Genomic DNA, 21,055 nt, shown 5'->3' on the forward strand with positions numbered 1-21,055 from the left:
TGAGTGTTTCAATCTATGGGAGTGAGCTTGGTCCTTGTTGTTTCGGTTTTTATCCGTTTTCTGTAATTAACTGAACAACTCTCTTCTACTTATTTAATATATGAGGCAATCTATGCCTCCGTTTTGGAAAAAAAAAATCACCTCGGCAGCGAGGTTCGAAAATTCCTAGTGTATCCAAACCATTAGAGGTTATATATTTTGATGATCAAAATGTATTTCGGCAAATCCGTGTGTATGATTTTGCAACATCGCTTAGTCATGATTTTGCAATACCTACAAGCTTGTTCAAATGTCATCTCAAGAATAGTGTCAAAAAAATTCCTTAATGTTACAGCATATTAATTGATTTGCATCAGTGCAATTGCATTCATGCATAAAATTCTACAACAGCAATACGAGGATCCGAGGGTCTAGATATGCATCAGTGCTTAAGTGCAATGTAAGCTCCGGTCCCGGCAATGGCGCCGAGTGGCGGTGCAACCATGTAAACCCAGATTTTGGTGTAGGTCCCCGTGGCGATGGCCGTCCCAAGTGTCCTCGCCGGATTCATCGACGCTCCTGTCGACTCCCTGCATGATCACAACTAAACATTTTCAATCGTGATCACATGAACAGAACTGTAGAGTCATTGATCGACTGATCACTCCACTTACGCGGCGATGAGGACGTTCATCATCAGTGCTGCCCCAGCTGCCACTGCTACCAGCTCCTTCACCTAATTAAAACCATTTCGCAGTTCAGTGAGTGAGTGAATGAGCGAGTGAGTCTGAAAGATAATTTAATGGCGTCTTCCGTACTGCTTTGGGATCGGTGGCGGGGGCGAGGAGGGCGAAGAGGAGGATGAACGTGATGATGAACTCGACGGAGAAGGCCTCCAAGGTGCCTATTGCCGGCACGGTTGTGACGACGGCGCCGAGGTTCACCGCCGGGTGGTAGATCGCCTTGGCCACGAACGACGCGGAGACCGAGGCCAGGAACTGGGCGGACACGTAGGGCGCGAGGTGCGCCCACGGGAGGTACCCGAACACGGCCATGGCCAGGCTCACCGACGGGTTCAGGTGGCTCCCGGACACGTGGAACAGCGACGCCACGATCACAACCCCGGCCGCGCCCACCGTCGCCGCCACGCCCAGCAGGCCCAGCGCGCCGCCGTGCGTCGCGTTCATGATGACCGCCGACAGCACGATGAAGATGAGCAGGAACGTTCCCAAGAACTCGGCCATCACCTGACAAGAATGAAACATCCGAAATCAGCGAAGCCCCCATCTCATGCACTGATGCACGCCCACGATTTTCACAGACAAAAACACGGACCTTCTTAACCAGATGAACGACCGCCGTCTTCGGGCCGGGCGACGGAGATTTCTCGTTCTCGTCGTCCGACGCGATCGGCACGATCTTCACCGAAGGTGACCTGCGAGGCATCATGACTGGCGTTGCCCTCATGCTGTCCATGGAGAAAGCTGGGTTGATGTTGAGAGAAATGTCGACGACGCCAGACCTGCTCTCGTCCATCCTCCCAAATTTGATCACCAATGCAGCAACCCTAATTCTTCCGTTGCACTGTATCGAGTGACCAGTCGATGCTTTGGTGAGGAGAGATTGATGAGAAGCGTATAGTGGAGACGCGTATATATAGTCGTCTATAGTGGAGCCACATAATCGATTTGATTCTAACGAGCCTGCAATGTTTTGGCGGGCACGGCATACGTGTGATGCTTGTTCAAATTAAAGAGTTGTTATTTCACTGGCTAACCAGTCAATGATTAGTTCATTGTCCAATCAGAAAACCGGCTACAATATGATACTACTTCTGTCCATGTCCCTGGTTCATTCTCCTTTTTACTTGGTCAAGCTGTCTGCGCTCCAGGCCACCAAGATAACGAAATGCTATAGGGAATTCTTCCACTACTGCTTCCCATAGAGCTTTTTTTGTCCTTATACCAAATGTATCTTCTCGGTGCCTCTTCTGCTTGCTAACTCTACATGATAATGCCGTTTTGGTATCTGAATTCCTAAGATTCTGCTGGTTTATTAGGTGAGCATCAGAAAATATTTTTACAAAATTATGAGCATAGGTGAGCAAAAACAGATGCATACTCAAAATATGAGTATAGGTGAGCATCAGAAAATATTTGTACAAAATATGACATGTACTAACATTTTGTTAGGTAGATATCAGGATGGAGGTAATAGTTGCTAGCTTAGTCAAAGGTTACACATACTCAAGTGTTGCACAAATCCTTTTGTTTTTTGCACAAATCTTTTTTCTAGCAAAACTACACATTATTGTGGAATCAAATGGCAGTGACTCTACCAATTGATTATCAGTCCATCACTGATATGCACTTTTAGTTGCATTTTCAATTTGTAGTTATCCGAACTACAAGATTTTTAGGAAAGTTTTACTATACGATGTTCCTAAAATTCATATGTCAGAGACAAGCCTAGTATATGCCTTTGTGATCATATGGGCGCCTGGAAACGTTGGATTTTGAATGGACATTACGATCTATAATCCAAACATGCTAGTAATATGAGATGGTTTCTTGAAGTTGACACTGATGGGTATGTTTGTACTTAAGTAGTACATGTCAGGCAACATCTCAAATTACCATGTAGCGTATAGCATATCCACGTGACGGCTGGTATGCAGCGGCTACATAGAGTCCATTCCAAGAGCATCTGTCCTATTTTTCTCCCTTGATTTTGTTGACCGGTCCTCTCTTCTCACCTGCTCTACACTGTCTAACCATTGCTCCATATGGCTGAAGAAGAGCACCTCAACTACTCACCCTTGGCATCTTCCATTTGTCCGCGTACGAGGAGAGCAACCCTATGATATACTCCCTTCATTTTAAAATAATTATCTCAACTTTGTATTATGTCTAATATAAAATTGTATTAAATTTAAGACATTTATTTTTAAACGGATGAAGTATGTGTGATTAAAATATGCCTATGACACATGTGCCTATCATCGTCATCCTACCTCCTCCCTGTGCCTATCATTGTTCTAGGGCCTACAGCCAAAATAAGCTGGAGCAAAACAAAAAACAAATCACTGAATTATCAACTTCATTCGCTCGCTCCCCCCACCCCCTCCCCTCCCACGGGCGACCCCCCTCCTCGATACCCCCTCTTCCCCAGCCCCTTCCTCGTCACTCTCCCCTGCCGCATCTATGGCGTGGTTCGTCGAACCCTGCCCGCACGGCGCTGGCGGTGACAGGCCGGTCGTTCCTCCCGCACACGAGGGGACGCGAGGGCCTCCTGATGGTGGCGGTGTAGTTCGGCCGACGGTGGGGTGGCTAGGCGACGTGGATCCCGCGGGCTGCAGCCCCCCTACTGCGGCAGAGCACGGCGACCCTGCCCTTTGGTAGTGCGGTGGGGAAGAGGTGGTGGACTGTGGGTGGTGGCGGCTTTGTCGGTCGGCGAGCTGCCACCGGGCCAGTACGGGCCTGATATGCCCATGTCGCCGCGTTCGGTTGGCTCCGCGTTGGCGGTGGTGATTGTCCCTCCCGCCGTCTGCATTCTGGATGCCTCTAAGCCCATTTTCTTACGTCCTCCAGGTCTCGTGTCGATCGACTCAGTGAGACGGTGGAGTTGGTTCGGTGTAGCGTGGTGGCACATGCTGCTGGCAGGCAGGTTGGACAGTACACTGCAGGAGCGTCCAGGGTGGTGATGGGTGTTTGGGTCGGGAGAAATCCATGCTGGTTCACTTGGCTCCGACGCGGCAATGCCTGCGGGCACCATCGGGCCTTCTCGAAGGGCGTCGCTTATGCCCCTCCCCCACTACCCTTCGTGAACCAGCGAAAACCCTAGGACTAGTCCGAACAACATCGCCATCGTTGTTGCATTCCTTCTTAAAGGTGTTGCTCAATACACGACGCCTCGGAGTGCTAGGAGCACGGTGGTACTTTCTCGGAGGGTGCAGCGGTTGCCGGTCATCTTCACTTAGTTGATTTGTCGGTGTGAGCATTTGTTTCTCTTTTTCTCTTTTTATTTTTTGGGCTTGTTTGAGCTACAGGCCCATGTGCTGGATGCATCAGTTGGTTGCTTTATAATATAAATATAGAGGAAAACCTTTATGGTCCTATCATTGCTCTAAAAGTAAAAATACAGATTTATGAAAAAAAAACTTTTAGGTTGCGACAAGTGACACGCATGCAGTGCGCCACTTGTCGCAACCTATGAAGATGGAAATGATCTTGGAAAGGTATACTCGTCAATTAGTGATTTTGCAGGTGCTCATGTTTGACACCAACAACTGTTAGCCAATATAGTAACAAGACCTTGTGTTTATCCCTTAAATTAAAGTGCGGCGTGTTAAATTAAGCCAGCAGTCGCGCCACATACTAAGAGCAAATGATCCAAATGATCTTCTTTTGGATAAAGTTAATATATTTTAGAACGCGGATATTTTGCAAAGGTGTGAACGAAAAATTTAAACTCGAACATTTTTTTATTAAAAATGAAAAAAATCGTTCTTAAATTTTTTGAAACCTGATTATATATTTAAACACGGACAATTTTTAAAAACTAGGAGGTACTATAATGAAAGTTTTTTTTTTCCTAATTTGCAAACATTTTTTAAGAACACAAATATTTTGTTCAACTTTGAATTAGAAAGGACAAACATTAACAATTTTTGGAAACTGAGAGGTACTGTAGCTAACATTTTTTTAATCTATACGTACTACTAATAAAACTGATGAATTTTTGAAATGTGCACACATATGCATTGTTTTAGTTCAATTTATTAAATTTACATGATACCACACACATATATAATGCTTTTATCTATTATCTTTTGTCAACACTCTTGATCTCGTTGGACATGGAGGAGACTGATTGATCTCCTTATTGGACATATGGTCAACCTTGATTAATGACAACTGATATTGCGACCATCGATGATGAAGAAGACAAAAGGACAAGCGGACGCTTATTATGTTAGCATGTAGATATGAGGATGAGGTATTCATGATGTCTTTTCTATTCTTTTTTATGTCCAACAATAACCGTTTGTTAGAGTGTCCGCATGAGTATGCCCTTTGCACGAGGAAAAGATCAAAGATGTTCCTATGAGAGAGAAAATAAAGTGTGCAATTCGAATACTCCCTCCATCCATCCATATATATATATATATATACATATATATATATATATATATATATATATATATATATATATATATATATATGGCCTAATGCATTTTTCGAGATTGCCTTTGACTATTGATAAGATTAATAGTATATGAAATGTATAATGTGAAAATTATATCATTGAAAGGTCCTTTGACGTATGAATTTGAAAATATGCTTTGTGTAACTTGCATGTCATATATTGTTGCCAATGGCGGAGGACCTGGGTGGGCAAGGTGTGGCAGCCGCCACACCTTGATTTGTCCTATTTTGTTGTATATATATAGGCTTCATTCACTAATTGCTCGGATTCTTGGAATCGGTAATCTCTAAATAGAGATATTAGAGAAAGAGTGATAAGCCATTTATTTTATTGGGCCAATCAGCCTTAGCCAGCCCATTATTTGGGCCTTCTAGCGACGCATCACGCAAGAACGGCACATCGAACGATTCAAGGCAGGAGCATACGGAGTGGTGGAGTGATTCGAGCCAGGCAAACAGCGACCGAGCGATGCAACCACTCATGCATGCAGAACGGCATACGCACGCAACAAACAACGAACACTAGCGCTTCGGTAGCGACGACGGCCAGGAGTTGGCGGAGTGGCAGACGATGGGGCGGCGGGTCAGATGCCAACGACGGCCAGGAGTTGGTGGAGTGGCAGACGATGGGGCGGCGGGTCAGATGCCAACGACGGCCAGGAGTTGGTGGAGTGGCAGACGATGCGGCGGCGGGTCAGATGCCAACGACGGCCAGGTGTTGGTGGAGTGGCAGACGATGGGGCGGCAGGTCAGATGCCAACGACGGCCAGGAGTTGGCGGAGTGGCAGACGATGGGGCGGTGGGTCAGCTACTGTGGCATCGAGCACTTGTCGGGCAAGCGTGAGGCGAGGCTGGGCTGGGCGTTGCCGAGACAGGGACGCGGGCACGCGACGAGCGGCGGCTGCGGCTAGGCCTAGCGGACGACGCGGTAGCACAGCACGACGGCATACATCTGCCCTTCGCGTCCATCTTGTCTCGGACAACAGAAGATGAAGAGTAAGGTGAAGGGGCCAAAAGGGATAGGTATATTTTCTGAATTTTGTAGCATTTTTCGATACTTTGTAATTTGCAGCAATTAGTAGTTCCAATTCCAATAATTTATCTCTTCTATTGTAAATGGAAATAACTTTTGGTATTGTATGGCCTATAATTATTCAGATTAGATGCATGTATAATTTCTGAATTTAAAATCAATTTTGGGTAGCATTTTTTGACATCTTGAAAGCAATGCAATGTAGTGATAATTTAATTGTGTGAAATTATGAATTGCAGGATGGTAGGACACTGCCATTGTCGGGGTCTTCTAGTCGTCATTGAAAGCTTCATTATCAATATGTTTTAGGTTGTTTTTCTATTAAAACATTTCTATATTTTCATTGTATTTGGTTATTCGTTTGTGATGTGCAATGTTAGCATGTATTGACTTTTGGTATATAAGTTAAATTGACGACTTAGGTATACGTGCACGCCTTATAAACTGTGACGGAGGAAGTATAACATATGGTTAAAGTTAGTCTCGAAAAACGCATTAGGTCCTATATATATATATATGGATAGAGGGAGTACACAAATCATTTATTTAAATTTTATTACAACGTAAAGCTCATGCCTTGTTGATTATTTCAATACGTATAGTGCGTTGTGCCATCACACCGTGAAGAAGGAATGAATGAGTAAATCACATTCAGCCTCCGAACTTGGCTTTGTAGTCCTTCCACAGCTGCTGGACGTTCTTCCCGAGAATCTGCGCGAAGAAATCATCGCTGTACCCGCTCTTCATCTTGGCGTTGAGCTGCGCGACGAACCCGGGCATGAGCGAGTCGCAGTAGTCGAGGAACCTCGCCGTGATGTCGTATCCCTGATCCCACCGGTCGCCGCTCCCCTGCGGCCTCCAGTGCCCCGGCGCCAGCCCGGCCTTGAGCCGCACGTAGTCGGCGATCCCCTCGATGAGCCCGCCGTTCGCCGTGCCCCGCCCGTTCCACTGCCACACATGGGTCGCCTCGTGGTACAGCACGCCGGTCACCTCCTTCTTGACGTCGCCGGAGTAGCCGCCGACGTACTTGGCGCTGAGGTGGATGCCGTTGCCGCTGGCGAACGCGACGCCGCCGATGTCCTCCACGACGAGGGTGACGGCGTCGACGGGCTTGCGGTCCGCAGCGGCGCGCTGGTTGAAGGTGTTCCAGATGAAGGTGGAGGCGTCGGAGAGGACCTGCTTCGAGTAGGCGAGGCCGACGGCGTTGTCGAAGCGCTGGCCGCCGGCGGTGCCCGACGCCGTGTTCGACGCGTCGAACGTCACGGCGCGCGCCGTCGCGGCCATGGTCACCAGGAGGAGGAAGGATACCGTGGCTACCTGAGGCTTCATTTTGTGGTGGGTGTTGGAGCTCTATCTCGGTGTGGGTGTGAGTTTGCTGCCTGTGGTAGTGGGCTATATATAGTATCAAATAGGGTGCTGATGGTAGTAATAGTATACGTGTTGGGTTCAGTCAAAGGCATGGACTTGTACTTCGTCCGTTTTTGTAGTGGTCGCAATCTCTGCATAAATGTGATGCAAGAAAGTTCGCAGGGTCATCTTGTCTTCATATGAAAAAGTCACGTATTTGTCTCCTGAATTTCAATACAAGTAGCCTTATCTTTCTTGATCGGTCAGATCAAAGTGTATCAATAATGAGCAGGCATGCAAACCTAATTGCTAGAAAGTAATTTTCTTGGAGCAACTATATGATGTGATGCAAGAAAGTTCGCAGGGCGACCATGTCTTCATATCATATAAAAAAAGTCCTGTATTTGTCTCCTGAATTTCACTACAAGCCTTATCTTTCTTTATCGGTCAGATCAACGTGTATCAATAGTGGGCAAGCATGCAAATCTAATTGCTAGAAAGTACTCCCTCCGCCCTAAAATTCTTGTTTTAGATTTATCTAGAAACGAATGTATCTAAATATTATAACATGATTAGATATATTTTTTTGACCGGCTACTGTAGGGAAAACCCCCCACAGCTTTTTTTTTCTTTTATTCCCATATATAAGAGCAGTATGTACAAGAAAAAATTAGAATGTATAAATGGGATGGGAAGCTAAGGCTACAAACCTCAAGGAGGCAAAAAATGAAACCCATTTAAGGAGATCATCTCTCAATGATTAGATATATTCATATTTAAACAAATTTAAGACAAAAATTTTAAAATGGAGGAAGTACTTTTCTTAGAGCAACTATAGCAGAGTTGGCACAATTTGAATCGCCAAAAATACTGTGCACACGATGGTCAAAAAATATACCTGCTGAAGCGTGATTTGACAATGTCAAAATCGCCGAAACTCAACTTGCATAAATTCCATGCAAGTAGGACCTACTTCTTTCACTTCTAAATATAAGTTTTTTAAAGATTCTACTAAAAAACTACATAGACATATATATATATAGACATATTTTAAAGTATAGATTTATCATTTTGCTTTATATGTATGTGACAACCCGATGCCGACGTTCCAGAAGATTCCCCTTCTATTCCGTTTTCGTCGTGTGGTTCGTTTGTCTGTCGCATTCTTCAGTAGTTCACGTCCGTTATGCGTAAATCATCCCCCTCTTATTTCTTGTACTCGTAAGTTTAGCCATCAAATATATGCTTAGCCGCTGCTGCAACCTCACCACTTAACCATACCTCATCCATTAAGCTTTGCTAGTCTTGATACCTTTGGAAATGAGATTGTTGAGTCCCCTGTGGCTCACAGATTACTACAACACAAGTTGCAGGTACAGGTAAAGGTTATATGACGCGAGCGCGTTGATTGTTCATTTGGAGTTGCTTCTTCTTCTTCTTCATCATCGATCTAGGATGAGTTCCAGGCCGGCAGCCTGGGATAGCAAGGATGGACGTCGTTCTTCTTTTGTCGTTTGTTTTCATCCGTAGTCGGACCCTGCTCTTACTCTTGATGATTATGTAATGTACTGACGTGACTGTGATGTAGCTTGTGGCGAGTGTAAGCCAACTCTGTATATATATCTCTTCTTTTCAGTACGTGTACTTGTAACGATATCCATTCTTGCGACACGACGAGATGCCAAATTGAGGATAGGGTCGCATCATGGGCGTGACAAGTTGGTATCAGAGCAGTACCGACCTAGGAGCCCCCTTGATTGATCGAACTTGGCCGAGTCGAATCTAGTGAAAAACTATTTGAGTCTTAGTTATATATCGGAGAGTAGGATTCTTTTTTCTCCTTTTCTATGCTCTGGTGAGGAATCTTGACGTAATAATTTAATTCTACTCCTCTTCTCACTCAAATTTTTTTTAGGATCACGCGGATATTTTTGGAATCTATATGATGCCGATGTGACGGAGTTCTGTCTTGGTGCCTCCTATCTCCTTAAGTTTCAGGGGAGTTGAGCTCCAGGGGATTCTCGAGCACATCGTTATCATTCAGGTTTCTTAATATCTCAGAACGAAGGATGTTCGTAATTGCTTCAATACTAGTAGTGGCGAGATAACCCCGATGTCCCCAGTACTGGTGCAGATTGTTCGGGAGTACTGCCATACTTTGTATCATTGTGATCACGAGGGTCTGTTGTAGATGAAGGTCCGAGATTCTGGTTGTGTCTTGACGGATGTGATACAGGTGACGGGTTAGTATAGGAGTTGTGTGAAATACTCCTTGTATCCGTGTACCAGATTGCATGACCAGTTATTTCGGGAATTCATAGGTGGGAATTCAAGTAATTGCTTATAGGACAATCTTCCAACAAATCCTCACCCTTTGTTTTGTTGAACTATGGTAACTCAAGTTGCTTCGATGTCAAATGGTGATTTCAGATCTTTCCTAAAAGGTGTTCTTGTATTTTTACGTGAGTGCTAATCCTTTTGCTCAAATCAGATTGTCATGTCAATTCTTGTCAACTGGAGTCATCGTATCAATTCCATTCAACCGGTGTGCTTCTCTGCAACTGAATTCAATCTTATCTAATTTTGCAAGATCATTCTCTCTTTTATGCCGGAGTTCATCTCATCTGTCTCAAGTTGTCTTTGTTTTTCCCCGCCCTCCCGCCCTTTTCTTCAGTGTTGGGATTTCAACCAAGTGCATTTCATTCCAGTGATGTTTCCGCTATCTTGTCTTCCTTTCGTAGCCGGTGATTCGTTGTGAAGATTCTCAGGAGATTCGTGTTCATATTTGTTCATTCTTGTCATCCATACCGGTGAATTTAATTAAGTTGTCCGTGTTCATCATATCCTATTCATTCTTGTAATTATTTCCTATGTTGGGAATTCTTATTAGCATATCCTGTTATTCATTCAACTCTTTCCTATCCGGAGCGTTGAAGATATCCCAGTAGTTTCTTGTTTTCAGATCTTTCATTATTTCGAGGTTCTCAACCTCATCTAGTTTTCTTATTCCGGTGCAATATCTCTCGTTCTAGTAATTGTTTCAACGGTGATTTTCTTTGAGTGGGCCCATAACCCACAGGTTCTTTCCCAGGATCTTTCCTGGCGCTTTTAATCTTTTCTAGAGACCTCTAAATCTTTTCAACTATGACGTAAGTATGATTTTCATCAGTCATATCCCTTCTTCAAGATCTATTTGAATTAATTCATTCTTTGGATCAACCTTTCATTCTTCTTTATTCCGGAGGGTCTTGGTAATTCTTGGTGGTGTTGTTCTCGTCTTCATTCTCAACTTGCAATTTGAAGGAGTGTTTCTCTCAGTCTTTTCCATTCTTGTGAAGATCGTCATCTCAACTTCGTGTTATCATCTTGAATTTGTTCCAATCAGGAGTAATCTATTTCTTGCGATCTGGTGCATTTCTGAGTTGTTTTCATTCTCGATCCTCTGAAGGCCATCATTTCAGTAGATTCTTCGTTTTCAGCTTTCAGCTTTCATCCTCAAATCTTCTCAATTGTTGTCCCTCCATTCGTCTCTCGATTATCCGGTGCCTTGTTCAAGTTTTCTCTCAGGTGGCTTACGATCTCTTCATTCTCATGTATCTCCATTAATTCGTGGTGTTCCCATTCAATTGTGAATTCTTACCGGTGCTTCCTTCGTTTATGCTTCATGTGGTGCATATCTATCTATCTCTTCAAGATTCTTTCAAGAGGAATAAGTGTTATGCTAAATCCGTTGCTTGTCATCAATTAAACTTGATGAAGGATAAGCATAACATAATTCTTATTCTTGTTCATAGTGATTTCAGTTCTTCTTCCGGAGTGGCTCATGATATCAATTCTTTTCTCTAGCGCTTATCTTTCTTTTCCGGAGTGTCAAGTTCTGTTAAGTATCTCTTTGTGAGGCTTCATCTAAATCTTGGCAAGGCCATAATCTTATTCTGTTCTACCTTCATGTCGTTGCATCGTTCATTTGTATACGGAGGTCCGTCATGGTGGTTCATCAAGGTTTCAATTCATTCTCAAGTATTCTTCAAGATTCTTGTTGGAGAACCTCAAGTATCCTTTCTCATGCATTTCTATATGCAATTGTTCTTCCTTTATCCTTTGAGGTGGTATTATACCATTCTTGTTAGTGTAGGAGCCTCGAAGAGAATTCTTTTCAAGGATGAGATAAATAAACCCACCAATTCTTTGATCATGAGATATTTCAACCCATGATTTCTTCATTGAGCTATCTTGGTTTGGATTTCACCTAAAGCTTTTCCTATTGGTTATTCTATCATGGTGCTTGTCATTAATCCAAGTTCTCAATGTATCCTCTTGGTGTAAGAAATTGTTCATATCTTGTTTGTCCCAATCAACTCTTGTTTCTTTTAGTGGTTGGTTGTCACCTCATAGATGTTGAGATGATTTTCATAAGCCCACTACTATCTTGTTCTTTTCGTTGTTGGTTTTCCAACTACTACGTCAATTCTCTGTCCGAAAGCTTTTCAATTCTATTGTGATGTTAGTTGTCATTCCTTTCTTCATTCTCTTCTTCCGCTTGAGCTAGTTCCTATTCTATTGTTCCGGAGGCTTTGTAATGTTGCTCTTTTGGGTCAATCTTGTTATTCTTTCAAGATCATGGTGTTCCCTTGCTCTATTTAGTTGTTTGTTATGTATATTATCTAATTCTCTCTTCTTATCGAAATTTTTTTGTCCCATTTTCCTACCGAAGTGCTGCCGAAATTTTCCGTGAATTCTTGCTTCTTTCTCATATCAGTCCTCATCTCTTTGCAACCTTCAAGGATTGTTTGTGTCATTCCTTTGTCAAAGAAGCGACTAAGTTTTTACCTCTTGTTCTTTCTCATCCTCTCCCCCTTTCATTCTTGGATCTCGGGGCGAGATCCTCTTGTAGTGTAGGAGAGTTGTGACAGCCTGATGCCGACGTTCCAGAAGATTCCCCTTCTATTCCGTTTTCGTCAAGTGGTTCGTTTGTCTGTCGCATTCTTCATCGCATCATGCGCATCATCTGCATTGCATCAGCATCTCCGCTGCCGCCAGTTTTCAAACTTGCATCCGTCGTTAGTTGCCGGTTCTCGTCGTTGTCCGTTCTCAGCCCGACCGCACCCGCACGCGCCCGCGGCACCGTCGTAACCCTGTTTTAAAGCGTGTATAATACTTTCTCCGATTGAGCTGGAATTTGTCGTGCGGTATTATTTATATATAGCTAGGCCGCCTGTCGAGTTTCGTCGCGATCGGAGACCGTCTGGTACACGAACGGTCGTCCGTAGCGGCACCGTAGTCGGTCTACCGTCGGACGTCTGTCGGTGTTTTAGAAATCGTTGCCGCGCCGCCCGTTCTCCCTCTCGTCTCCGGATATCGCCTCTACACGGCCGCGTACCGTTCCCGCGTTCGGAATCGTCCGAATCCGACCCCGCGGTTGGATCCGGAACCCGATTCCGGTTAACCGAGCCCCTTTTTTCTCTATAAATACCCCCCTCCATCATATTTTTTAGACAGCCCCCTCCTCCACCTCGAAATCCGTGCAAACCCTAGCCGCCTTCCACCCCCTCTCTCTCTCCCCTCACCCTCCCACCAGCCGTCGGGCCCGCCGAGCCCAGATCGGGCCCGGGCGAGGCCCATCCGCCGTCGTCGCCGGCTCCCGTGCCCCGTGCCCCCCTCGCGCCTCCCGTGGCTTCCCCCGCGCCACTGCACCTCCCTCGCCGGAGCCCCGCGTCGCGGCGCCCGTCCGGCCAGCAGCCGCCGCCGCCGGAGACCAACCGCGCGCCATGGGCCTCCTCCTTCCCAAGCTCGCCGCCGTTTGGTGGTTCCTCGCCGGATCCGCAGGCCGCGCGCGCTGCCATCCCCGTCCGTCGGAGCGCCGCCCTGCCTCGGTTCCCCGTCGGCCTCTGCACCAGATCTGGTCGGCCCTCGCCGGAACCGCCGCCTCCCGGCCCCCTCCCCGCCGGTGCCTCGCCTGCTGTCGCCGTTGACCTGCCCCGTCGCTCCTTCCTCCCGCTCGGGAACGAGCAGGGAGGCCCTGTAGCTCCCGCGTCGCCAGCGCCAGGAGGGCCACGCGAGCGCTCCGCCCCGTGGGCCGCTTGGGCCACCAGGCGCATCAGCCAGCGCCTCCACCTGGCCCAGCTCGCCCCGTCCGCGTGGCCCAGTGCCAGGCCGGCCTGCCTCGCCTCAGCCCTCTCCAACCGGCCCGAGGTGAGCCTCTTCCCCCCTGTGTAACTTAGGTAAATGCGGCCCGTTAGATTATAGGTTGATTTTCGGAATTAATATGAATTCCGGAAAAATAGGTGATGATAAAACGCGCGTATATTTTAATCCGTTAGCCGGATCGAGTCGTGTAATATATGGTTTTGGGGTAGCTTCGCGAGTAGAACACGATTCCACAACTTGCATATTTATTTGACGCAGTTTAGAGTGCCTAATGCATAGTTTTGCGTGCTGTTTCACTAGGATCCGTTCCGTAGTTATTTCTCGTGCGTGTCCGGACTGCCCGTATACCGTAGATTAAATACCTATGTTTTAGGGATCATTATTCCATGTATTTTAGAGCGGTCATTGGTATTTTTGCATGTAGGGGTTGCCGGTAGTTTATTTTCCCGTGTATAGGTAATTATCTCGCATTTATGAGTGGCATTATTTTTGTGTAGCAACCCCACATATTTTATATGTTTCCGGGGTAGAAAAATCCATGTGATTTTTCTTTGCAATTAGTTTTAGCTTTTGAGTAAATTAGTTCTCGCGATATTTTGCCGTGATGCCCTTTTGTTTATTTCGTAGGATTTATTCCGTCCGTCGTGTGACGGAGTTGTCAACTAGAAAGTTGTTCTTGGGTGTTTAGTCTAGCCCCTCGTATTTTTGGTTGCAATAGAAATGCATGTTTAGGTGTGTTTTGCTTGCTCTCAAGTTGCTAGAAATAGTACTGATTTGGAGGAGCTGAAATATTTCCAAGTCTGGAATCTGTTATATTTTGTTGTTGTCTTGTCTTGCTTCTATCTTTTGATCTGTAGCTCTTTTGAGGTTGGTGCAATGGAGTTAGTTGTAGCCCTTGTGTTTCTCTAGCTTGCCGTGAATTTTCATGCCATTTGGAGTCCTGTAGCTATATGTTTTTCTGCTGTCAATATTGCTTCAGATCGAAAACTGCACTTTCATGAGGTGGAATTTTCACTAAGTCTGAAATAGTGTGTGAGATGCCTTTTTGTGTCTTCGTTCCCTAGTGATCCATGATGCCATGATAGTTGTTGTTAGTTGTTTGCAGTAGTGCTTCTTGCCCTCTTTCGTGTCATGCCTTGCTTGAGTATGTCGGAGATGTGTAGCTCGTAGTTGTGGGGCGTAGTAAATGCTATGTGGCTGATTTTGGCAGATTGTAGTGATTTCTTGTTTTGCTCGTAGTTTTCGAACCGTAGCTCCGTTTTGATCGTGTCCTACATGAAACTTGCTTAGAATCTCGTGCAGTTTCAATTTCTCTTGCTGGTTGTATGTTTTGAAGTGCTCGTGACCATCGTAGCACACATATTGCATTCATGCCATCATATCTTGCGGTGTCCGTATCTTTTGATCCGTAGCTCCGTTGGAGATGTTCTCTATGTGTATATTGCTTGTCTCGACACGTGGAATCACGTGAACCTATTTGTTTTGCTGTTTAACAACTAATTAAAGGCATTAGTTCAGATCTGGACAGAATTGTAAATTAACATGTGAGGTCGTTTCGGAGATGCTATATGTCATTTCCGACCTCATTTAAAATGCCTAGATAGGTAGTTTAATTGCGCTTCACCTCTTGCCATGTATAACCACATTTAATATCGCCGTGTAACTAATCGGGATAGAACTAAATAAATTAACGTGGAGTTTCGTCAATATGCAACTCGTTGCATATTGAACTTCACTTAATGTGTAGTGTTTGATTGTGTGAATTGTCATGCCGTGACTTGCATGTATTCAGCTGCTCATGCATCATACGTGTTGTGCATCGTGTGGTGAATTCGTGTGTTGATTCTTGTTTCTGATTTTCCCCGTCTCGATAGAGTTCCGCAAGCGTGTTGGATTGTGAGGACCCGTTCGACTACGTCGATTCGTCTCCTTCACGGTGGCATTCTTCTTCCAAGCGGGATCTCAGGCAAGATGACCATTTCCCCAGATACCATTACTATCATTGCCACGCTAGTTTTATCGCTTCTATCGATTACGTCTCGTTGCCTACCACATGTTAAATATCAGCCTCTCAACAATGCCATGAAAACCTTCAACCTGTTCAACCTAGCAAACCACTGTTTGGCTATGTTACCGCTTGCTTAACCCTGTTGATAGCATTGCTAGTTGCAGGTGCAGTTGCTTCCATGTGAAAGCATGGGTTCCTTGTTATATCACCATATTATATGCTATTTAATTTAATGCACCTATATACTTGGTAAAAGGTGGAAGGCTCGGCTTTTTCTAGCCTAGTGTTTTGTTCCATCTTTGCCCCCTTAGTTTCCGGCTACCGGTGTTATGTTCCATAAATGAGCGCTCCTAACACGATCGGGGTTGTTATGGGTACCCCCTTGATAATTCATTTTGGATTAAAGCTGGTCTGGCAAGGCCCAACTTTGGTACTACATTTGCCTAATAACCTAATAATAATGCATAGGGACCCGCCGGCACCCGCGGACTATTTTAATCAACCCCTGGGCCAGTGCTCCTCATGAATGTTGGTCCCACCTGAGCGATGTCCGGCGCCCCTCTGGTCACCCGGAGGTTTAGCGATCCCGACGTCGAGCTCATCTGTCATGTCCTGAGAACGAGGTACGCGACTCCTATCGGGATCGTCGACACGTCGGGCAGCCTTGCTGGATTAGTTTTACCTTTGACGGAATATCTTGTGCATCGGGATTCCGGTGACGCTTTGGGTAATCTCAGAGTTGAGGTTTTCCACTAGGGAATCCGACGAGATCGCGAGCTTCTTGATTGAGGATTTCTATGAGGCTTGTGGTAATTTGTGATGGACTAGTTGGAGCACCCCTGCAGGGTTAAATCTTTTCGGAAAGCCGTGCCCGCGGTTATGTGGCAACGTGGAAAGTTTGTTTAACAGTGGTTCTAGATAACTTGAAGATAATTAATTAAAACTTGCCAACTGTGTGCGTAACCGTGACTGTCTCTTTCGTGAGTTCTTACTCCGATCGAGGACACGATGGGGTTATGTCTGACGTAGGTAGGTGCTCAGGATCATTCATTTGATCATCAGTAGGCCACGTCCGTTATGCGTAAATCATTCCCCCTCTTATTTCTTGTACTCGTAAGTTTAGCCACCAAATATATGCTTAGCCGCAGCTGCAACCTCACCACTTAACCATACCTCACCCATTAAGCTTTGCTAGTCTTGATACCTTTGGAAATGAGATTGCTGAGTCCCCTGTGGCTCACAGATTACTACAACACCAGTTGCAGGTACAGGTAAAGGTTATATGACGCGAGCGCGTTGATTGTTCATTTAAAGTTGCTTCTTCTTCTTCTTCTTCTTCTTCTTCATCGATCTAGGATGGGTTCCAGGCCGGCAGCCTGGGATAGCAAGGATGGACGTCGTTCTTCTTTTGTTGTTTGTTTTCGTCCGTAGTCGGACCCTGCTCCTACTCTTGATGATTATGTAATGTACTAACGTGACTCTGATGTAGCTTGTGGCGAGTGTAAGCCAACTCTGTATATATATCTCTTCTTTTTAGTACGTGTAGTTGTAACGATATCCATTCTTGCGACACAACGAGATGCACTTCTATCCCTGACGAGGCCTTCGTGCCAAATTGAGGATAGGGTCGCATCATGGGCGTGACAATGTAGTTCCCTAATAATATTCTTAGAAAGACTTATATTTAGGAACGGAGGGAATACCTGTCATTGGATCATAGATTCTTCCACCGTAATCCTCGGTTTAAAAGAACATATTTGATTCATGGAACACATTCAGAAGCATCGATTTCATTAAGAGATGGAGACGTGGATCGCATGATTTGGCTCAATTGATCACTCTCTGATAAGTGGGACCAGGTTGTAAGAAATTAACTTAGAAAAAAATTACACACACACCTCTAGATGTAAAAAAAACAAAAGCAATCAGACTCCCACCCTGTCCTACATGCACACCATGCCGGCACCGCCCGTTGCTCTTCTGCTCCGCCGGCACCGCCCTGCTCTTGTGCAACACCATGCCACTGCTCCGCTAGCGCTGCCCTGCTCCATCGCCCGGCCGCCCTGGTCCTCCCCCACCTCTGCCCTACTCGGCCCTGGCCTGGCCGTGCTCTGCCCTGGTCATCCCCAGCTCCCCAGCCCCGTTCCCGTGACACCGCCCTGCTCCTCCCGCGCCCAGTGGTCCGCCCGACCGCCCTACTATTCCCCCGCCTCGGCCCTAGCCCTGCCTTGCTCGGCCCCGGCATCGCTGTGCTTTGTCGTGGCCCTGGCTCCGGCCCTCGCATCCCTTCCAGCGCCGCCCGCCTCCATCGACAGCCTCGAGTTGGCACAATTTGAATCGCCAAAAATATTATGCAGACGATGAAAAAATATGCCTGCTGAAACGTGATTTGACAATGTCAAAATCGCCGAAACTCAACTTGCATAAATTCCATGCAAGTAGGACCTACTTCCTCCGCTTCTAAATATAAATCTTTTTAGAGGTTCTACTAAAAAACTACATACACATGTATATAGATATATTTTAGAGTATAGATTTACTCATTTTGCTTCGTATGTATTTTCCTAATAATTTTTTTAAAAAAAGACTTATATTTATGAACAGAGGGAGTACCTCTCATTGGATCATAATTCTTCCACCGTAATCCCCGGTTTAAAAGAACATATTTGATTCATGGAACACATTCAAAAGCATCGATTTCATTAAGACCATTTTACTGTTCAATCATCGTCGATGAAAGATGGGGACGTGGATCCTCATCGCGAGGAAACTTCGGCAACCCACTCCTGCCCGAGCGCGAGTGCATCAGCCATGAGCACGCTCTCAACGTGCTTGAACGCGGCTGCTACCTCCGACACGGCGACTAAAACAACCGAAAGTGCAGCTGCTGCAACTCAGAGGGCCCCCTCGGCAACCGCGAGGGGGGTAGCAAATGGCGAGAATGGCACAACACCTGTTAGTTTCTCAGTGGTCTCCGTAGCCCTGGTGGCGTACATCCACGCCCATCCCGAGGCCGCCCACGCCCAACTCATGTCGGTCGCTACACAAATCACAACTGCCTTCTCCGACACCGGTTGGCAACCCACGTCCGATGAGTTGGTAATCATTGAGTGTGCTCGAGCAGGCGTCCGTTTGTCTGTCGGTGGCCTCCCTAGCAAAGATGGTGTCCGTCCATGCCCGGACCAAGGCTGCCCACGCCCGGCTCATGGCGTCCTTATTCAAAGAGATTGGTGGACGAGGACTGCGAGATGCTGGTGGAGTATGTGGCGTTGGATGCCATCGATCTCCTTACCCGAGAGGTCATCGACCGAGAGCTGGTCATCGAGAAGGTGGCGGAGATCGACAAGTGCAATGGATTTCTTTGTTTAGAGCGTCGGTCTTTTGTTAGAGTAATGTTTAGGTCAATTAACTATGTTTAATTGCTCGATTAAGCAAGTGCTCGCAATGATGTAGTCTCTTTTCTGTAGTACTCAAATTTGCAAATGTTTATAAATTAAGCAATGACATGGATAACCACTGTAACAAAGGAAATTCGGACCAAAATTTGTCGCTGTATCCCCATTTTCTATTCTAGATGAAAATAAAATGCAAGTACCGGGTGCAACGTAGTATCCAATATCTTACACAAAAAACTTGGAGACCAAAATTTCCACTCCAATCTCATCACACACGGGATAAACTATAGGATTCGTTTGTGATGTTGGATATCGCACATAGTTCAGACAAAGGGATTGTGTCCGCTGTGACTCTGTGCGCCAGTTTTCCGCCACACGAACTAAATTTTGGGCTAGCATGCAAATATCTACCTCCCTACCCCTCGTACCAACCAAAAGCCACAATTTCCCTTGTTTCCCCTTCCAGCATTCCTTTCCTAAGTTTAAACCTTCAATGCTTGCTTGTAGGGCCGCCTCCTTGTTGGTGACGGTCCTTGGTGCTGCTCGGCCTCCTCCATCTAGTCAGGTAATCCACACCTTCCCCATATCCCCTCCCCCTCCTCCTACATCCCACATGCCCCGACGGCCGGCACGATGATACGTCCCAAACGTATCTATAATTCTGCTTGTTCCATGATTTTTTGGGTGACATTTTATATGTTTTGCTACACTTTTATATTATTTTACACATATTTGGACTAACCTACTAACTTAGTGCACCCAGTGCCAGTTTCTGTCTGCTGATGTCTTTTTTGCAGGGGCTTTTACCCAATTTTCCGAAGCCCGAAAAAATCCAGAAAAATATATTTAAAAAATCAGTGAAACAGAAGCTTCGGGATCACCGAAGGAGGGCCAGAGGGGGGCCAGGGGCCTTCCAGGCGGCCTGCTGGCGCGGCCATGGCCCAGGCCGCGCCAGGAGGTCGCCTGTGTGGGGCCCACCTCCTCCAGTGCCCTCCTTTGGCCTATATTTAGTGTTCCCTGAGGAAACCCTCACAAACTTTCTGAAATCGCGAATTTCTCCATCGTTCCGCCGCCGCAGCGTTTCCAAGATCATGAGCGTCAGGAGACCTCTTCCCGGCACCCTGCCGGAGGGAGGATTAACCTCCGGAAGCTTCTCCACCGCCATGGACGCCTCCCGGACGTGTCGTGAGTAGTTCTCCTTGGACCATGAGTCCATGACCATTAGCTATGTGATGTCTTCTCTCTAATCTTGTGCTTCAATGGTTAGTCCTTGTGAGCTGCTCTACATGATCAAGGCATCTTTGTAATCCTCTTGCTTTTGCTATGCTCGGTTTGTTGGGATCCGATGGATTATGAGATTATGTTCAGATTGTTATGAGTTATATATTTGATTATCCCTTTATATTATATTCCTTAGTGATTCTTGCATGTTCTCCGTTTCTTTTTATTGCTTTGGCCAAGTAGTAGATCGTAACTCCAAGACGGAGCGTTATGCATGATTGTGGGTTCGGGCCCCTCGATGTCTAGCTTGAGTGACAGAAACATGAGACTAGGGGATGTGCTTGTTGCCACCAGGGAGAAAACAACAACGGTGCTTGTGACCAAGGTTGCAAGGATTGTTTACCTTACGCATAGTTCATTAATGCAGTTGTCCGTTGCTTTGAGTTTACACTTTGGGTGGGGCTCGCAACTTAATACCAGAGAGATGTTATGGATAGATATCTCAAGGTGGATGATTAGTAAGTATATGCTGATGAATAAACGGTTTACGTGTCTTGGCGTATTGCCCATACCAATTAAACCTTTAACTATCAAGGAGCATAATTAGCATTGCGGTGCGATCATAATTATGTCAATTTCCCAACTGTGATTTGTTTACACTAGCATAGTTGTTTATCGTCTTTTGGGAGAGAGACATCACTAGTGAACATCATGCGAA

General features: G+C 45.8%; 2 protein-coding genes across 2 annotated transcripts; both read right to left on the reverse strand.

Annotated features, from left to right (window-relative positions):
- Positions 1-421: 421 nt before the first annotated feature.
- Positions 422-1,515, reverse strand: LOC123401424 (aquaporin NIP3-3-like). Its single transcript, XM_045095222.1, has 4 exons — positions 1,315-1,515; positions 798-1,226; positions 654-715; positions 422-569 (listed from the first exon to the last, which is right to left on the reverse strand). Exons 1-4 carry the CDS (start codon positions 1,513-1,515, stop codon positions 422-424), a joined length of 840 nt encoding a protein of 279 aa, XP_044951157.1.
- A 5,234-nt stretch (positions 1,516-6,749) lies between these two features.
- On the reverse strand, positions 6,750-7,581 carry LOC123402292. Its single transcript, XM_045096193.1, has one exon. It carries the CDS (start codon positions 7,546-7,548, stop codon positions 6,871-6,873), a length of 678 nt encoding a protein of 225 aa, XP_044952128.1. The 5' UTR covers positions 7,549-7,581; the 3' UTR covers positions 6,750-6,870.
- Between the last annotated feature and the right edge of the window lie 13,474 nt (positions 7,582-21,055).

The sequence above is a fragment of the Hordeum vulgare genome, chromosome 6H, assembly GCF_904849725.1.
Source record: "Hordeum vulgare subsp. vulgare chromosome 6H, MorexV3_pseudomolecules_assembly, whole genome shotgun sequence".
Lineage (NCBI taxonomy): Eukaryota > Viridiplantae > Streptophyta > Magnoliopsida > Poales > Poaceae > Hordeum > Hordeum vulgare.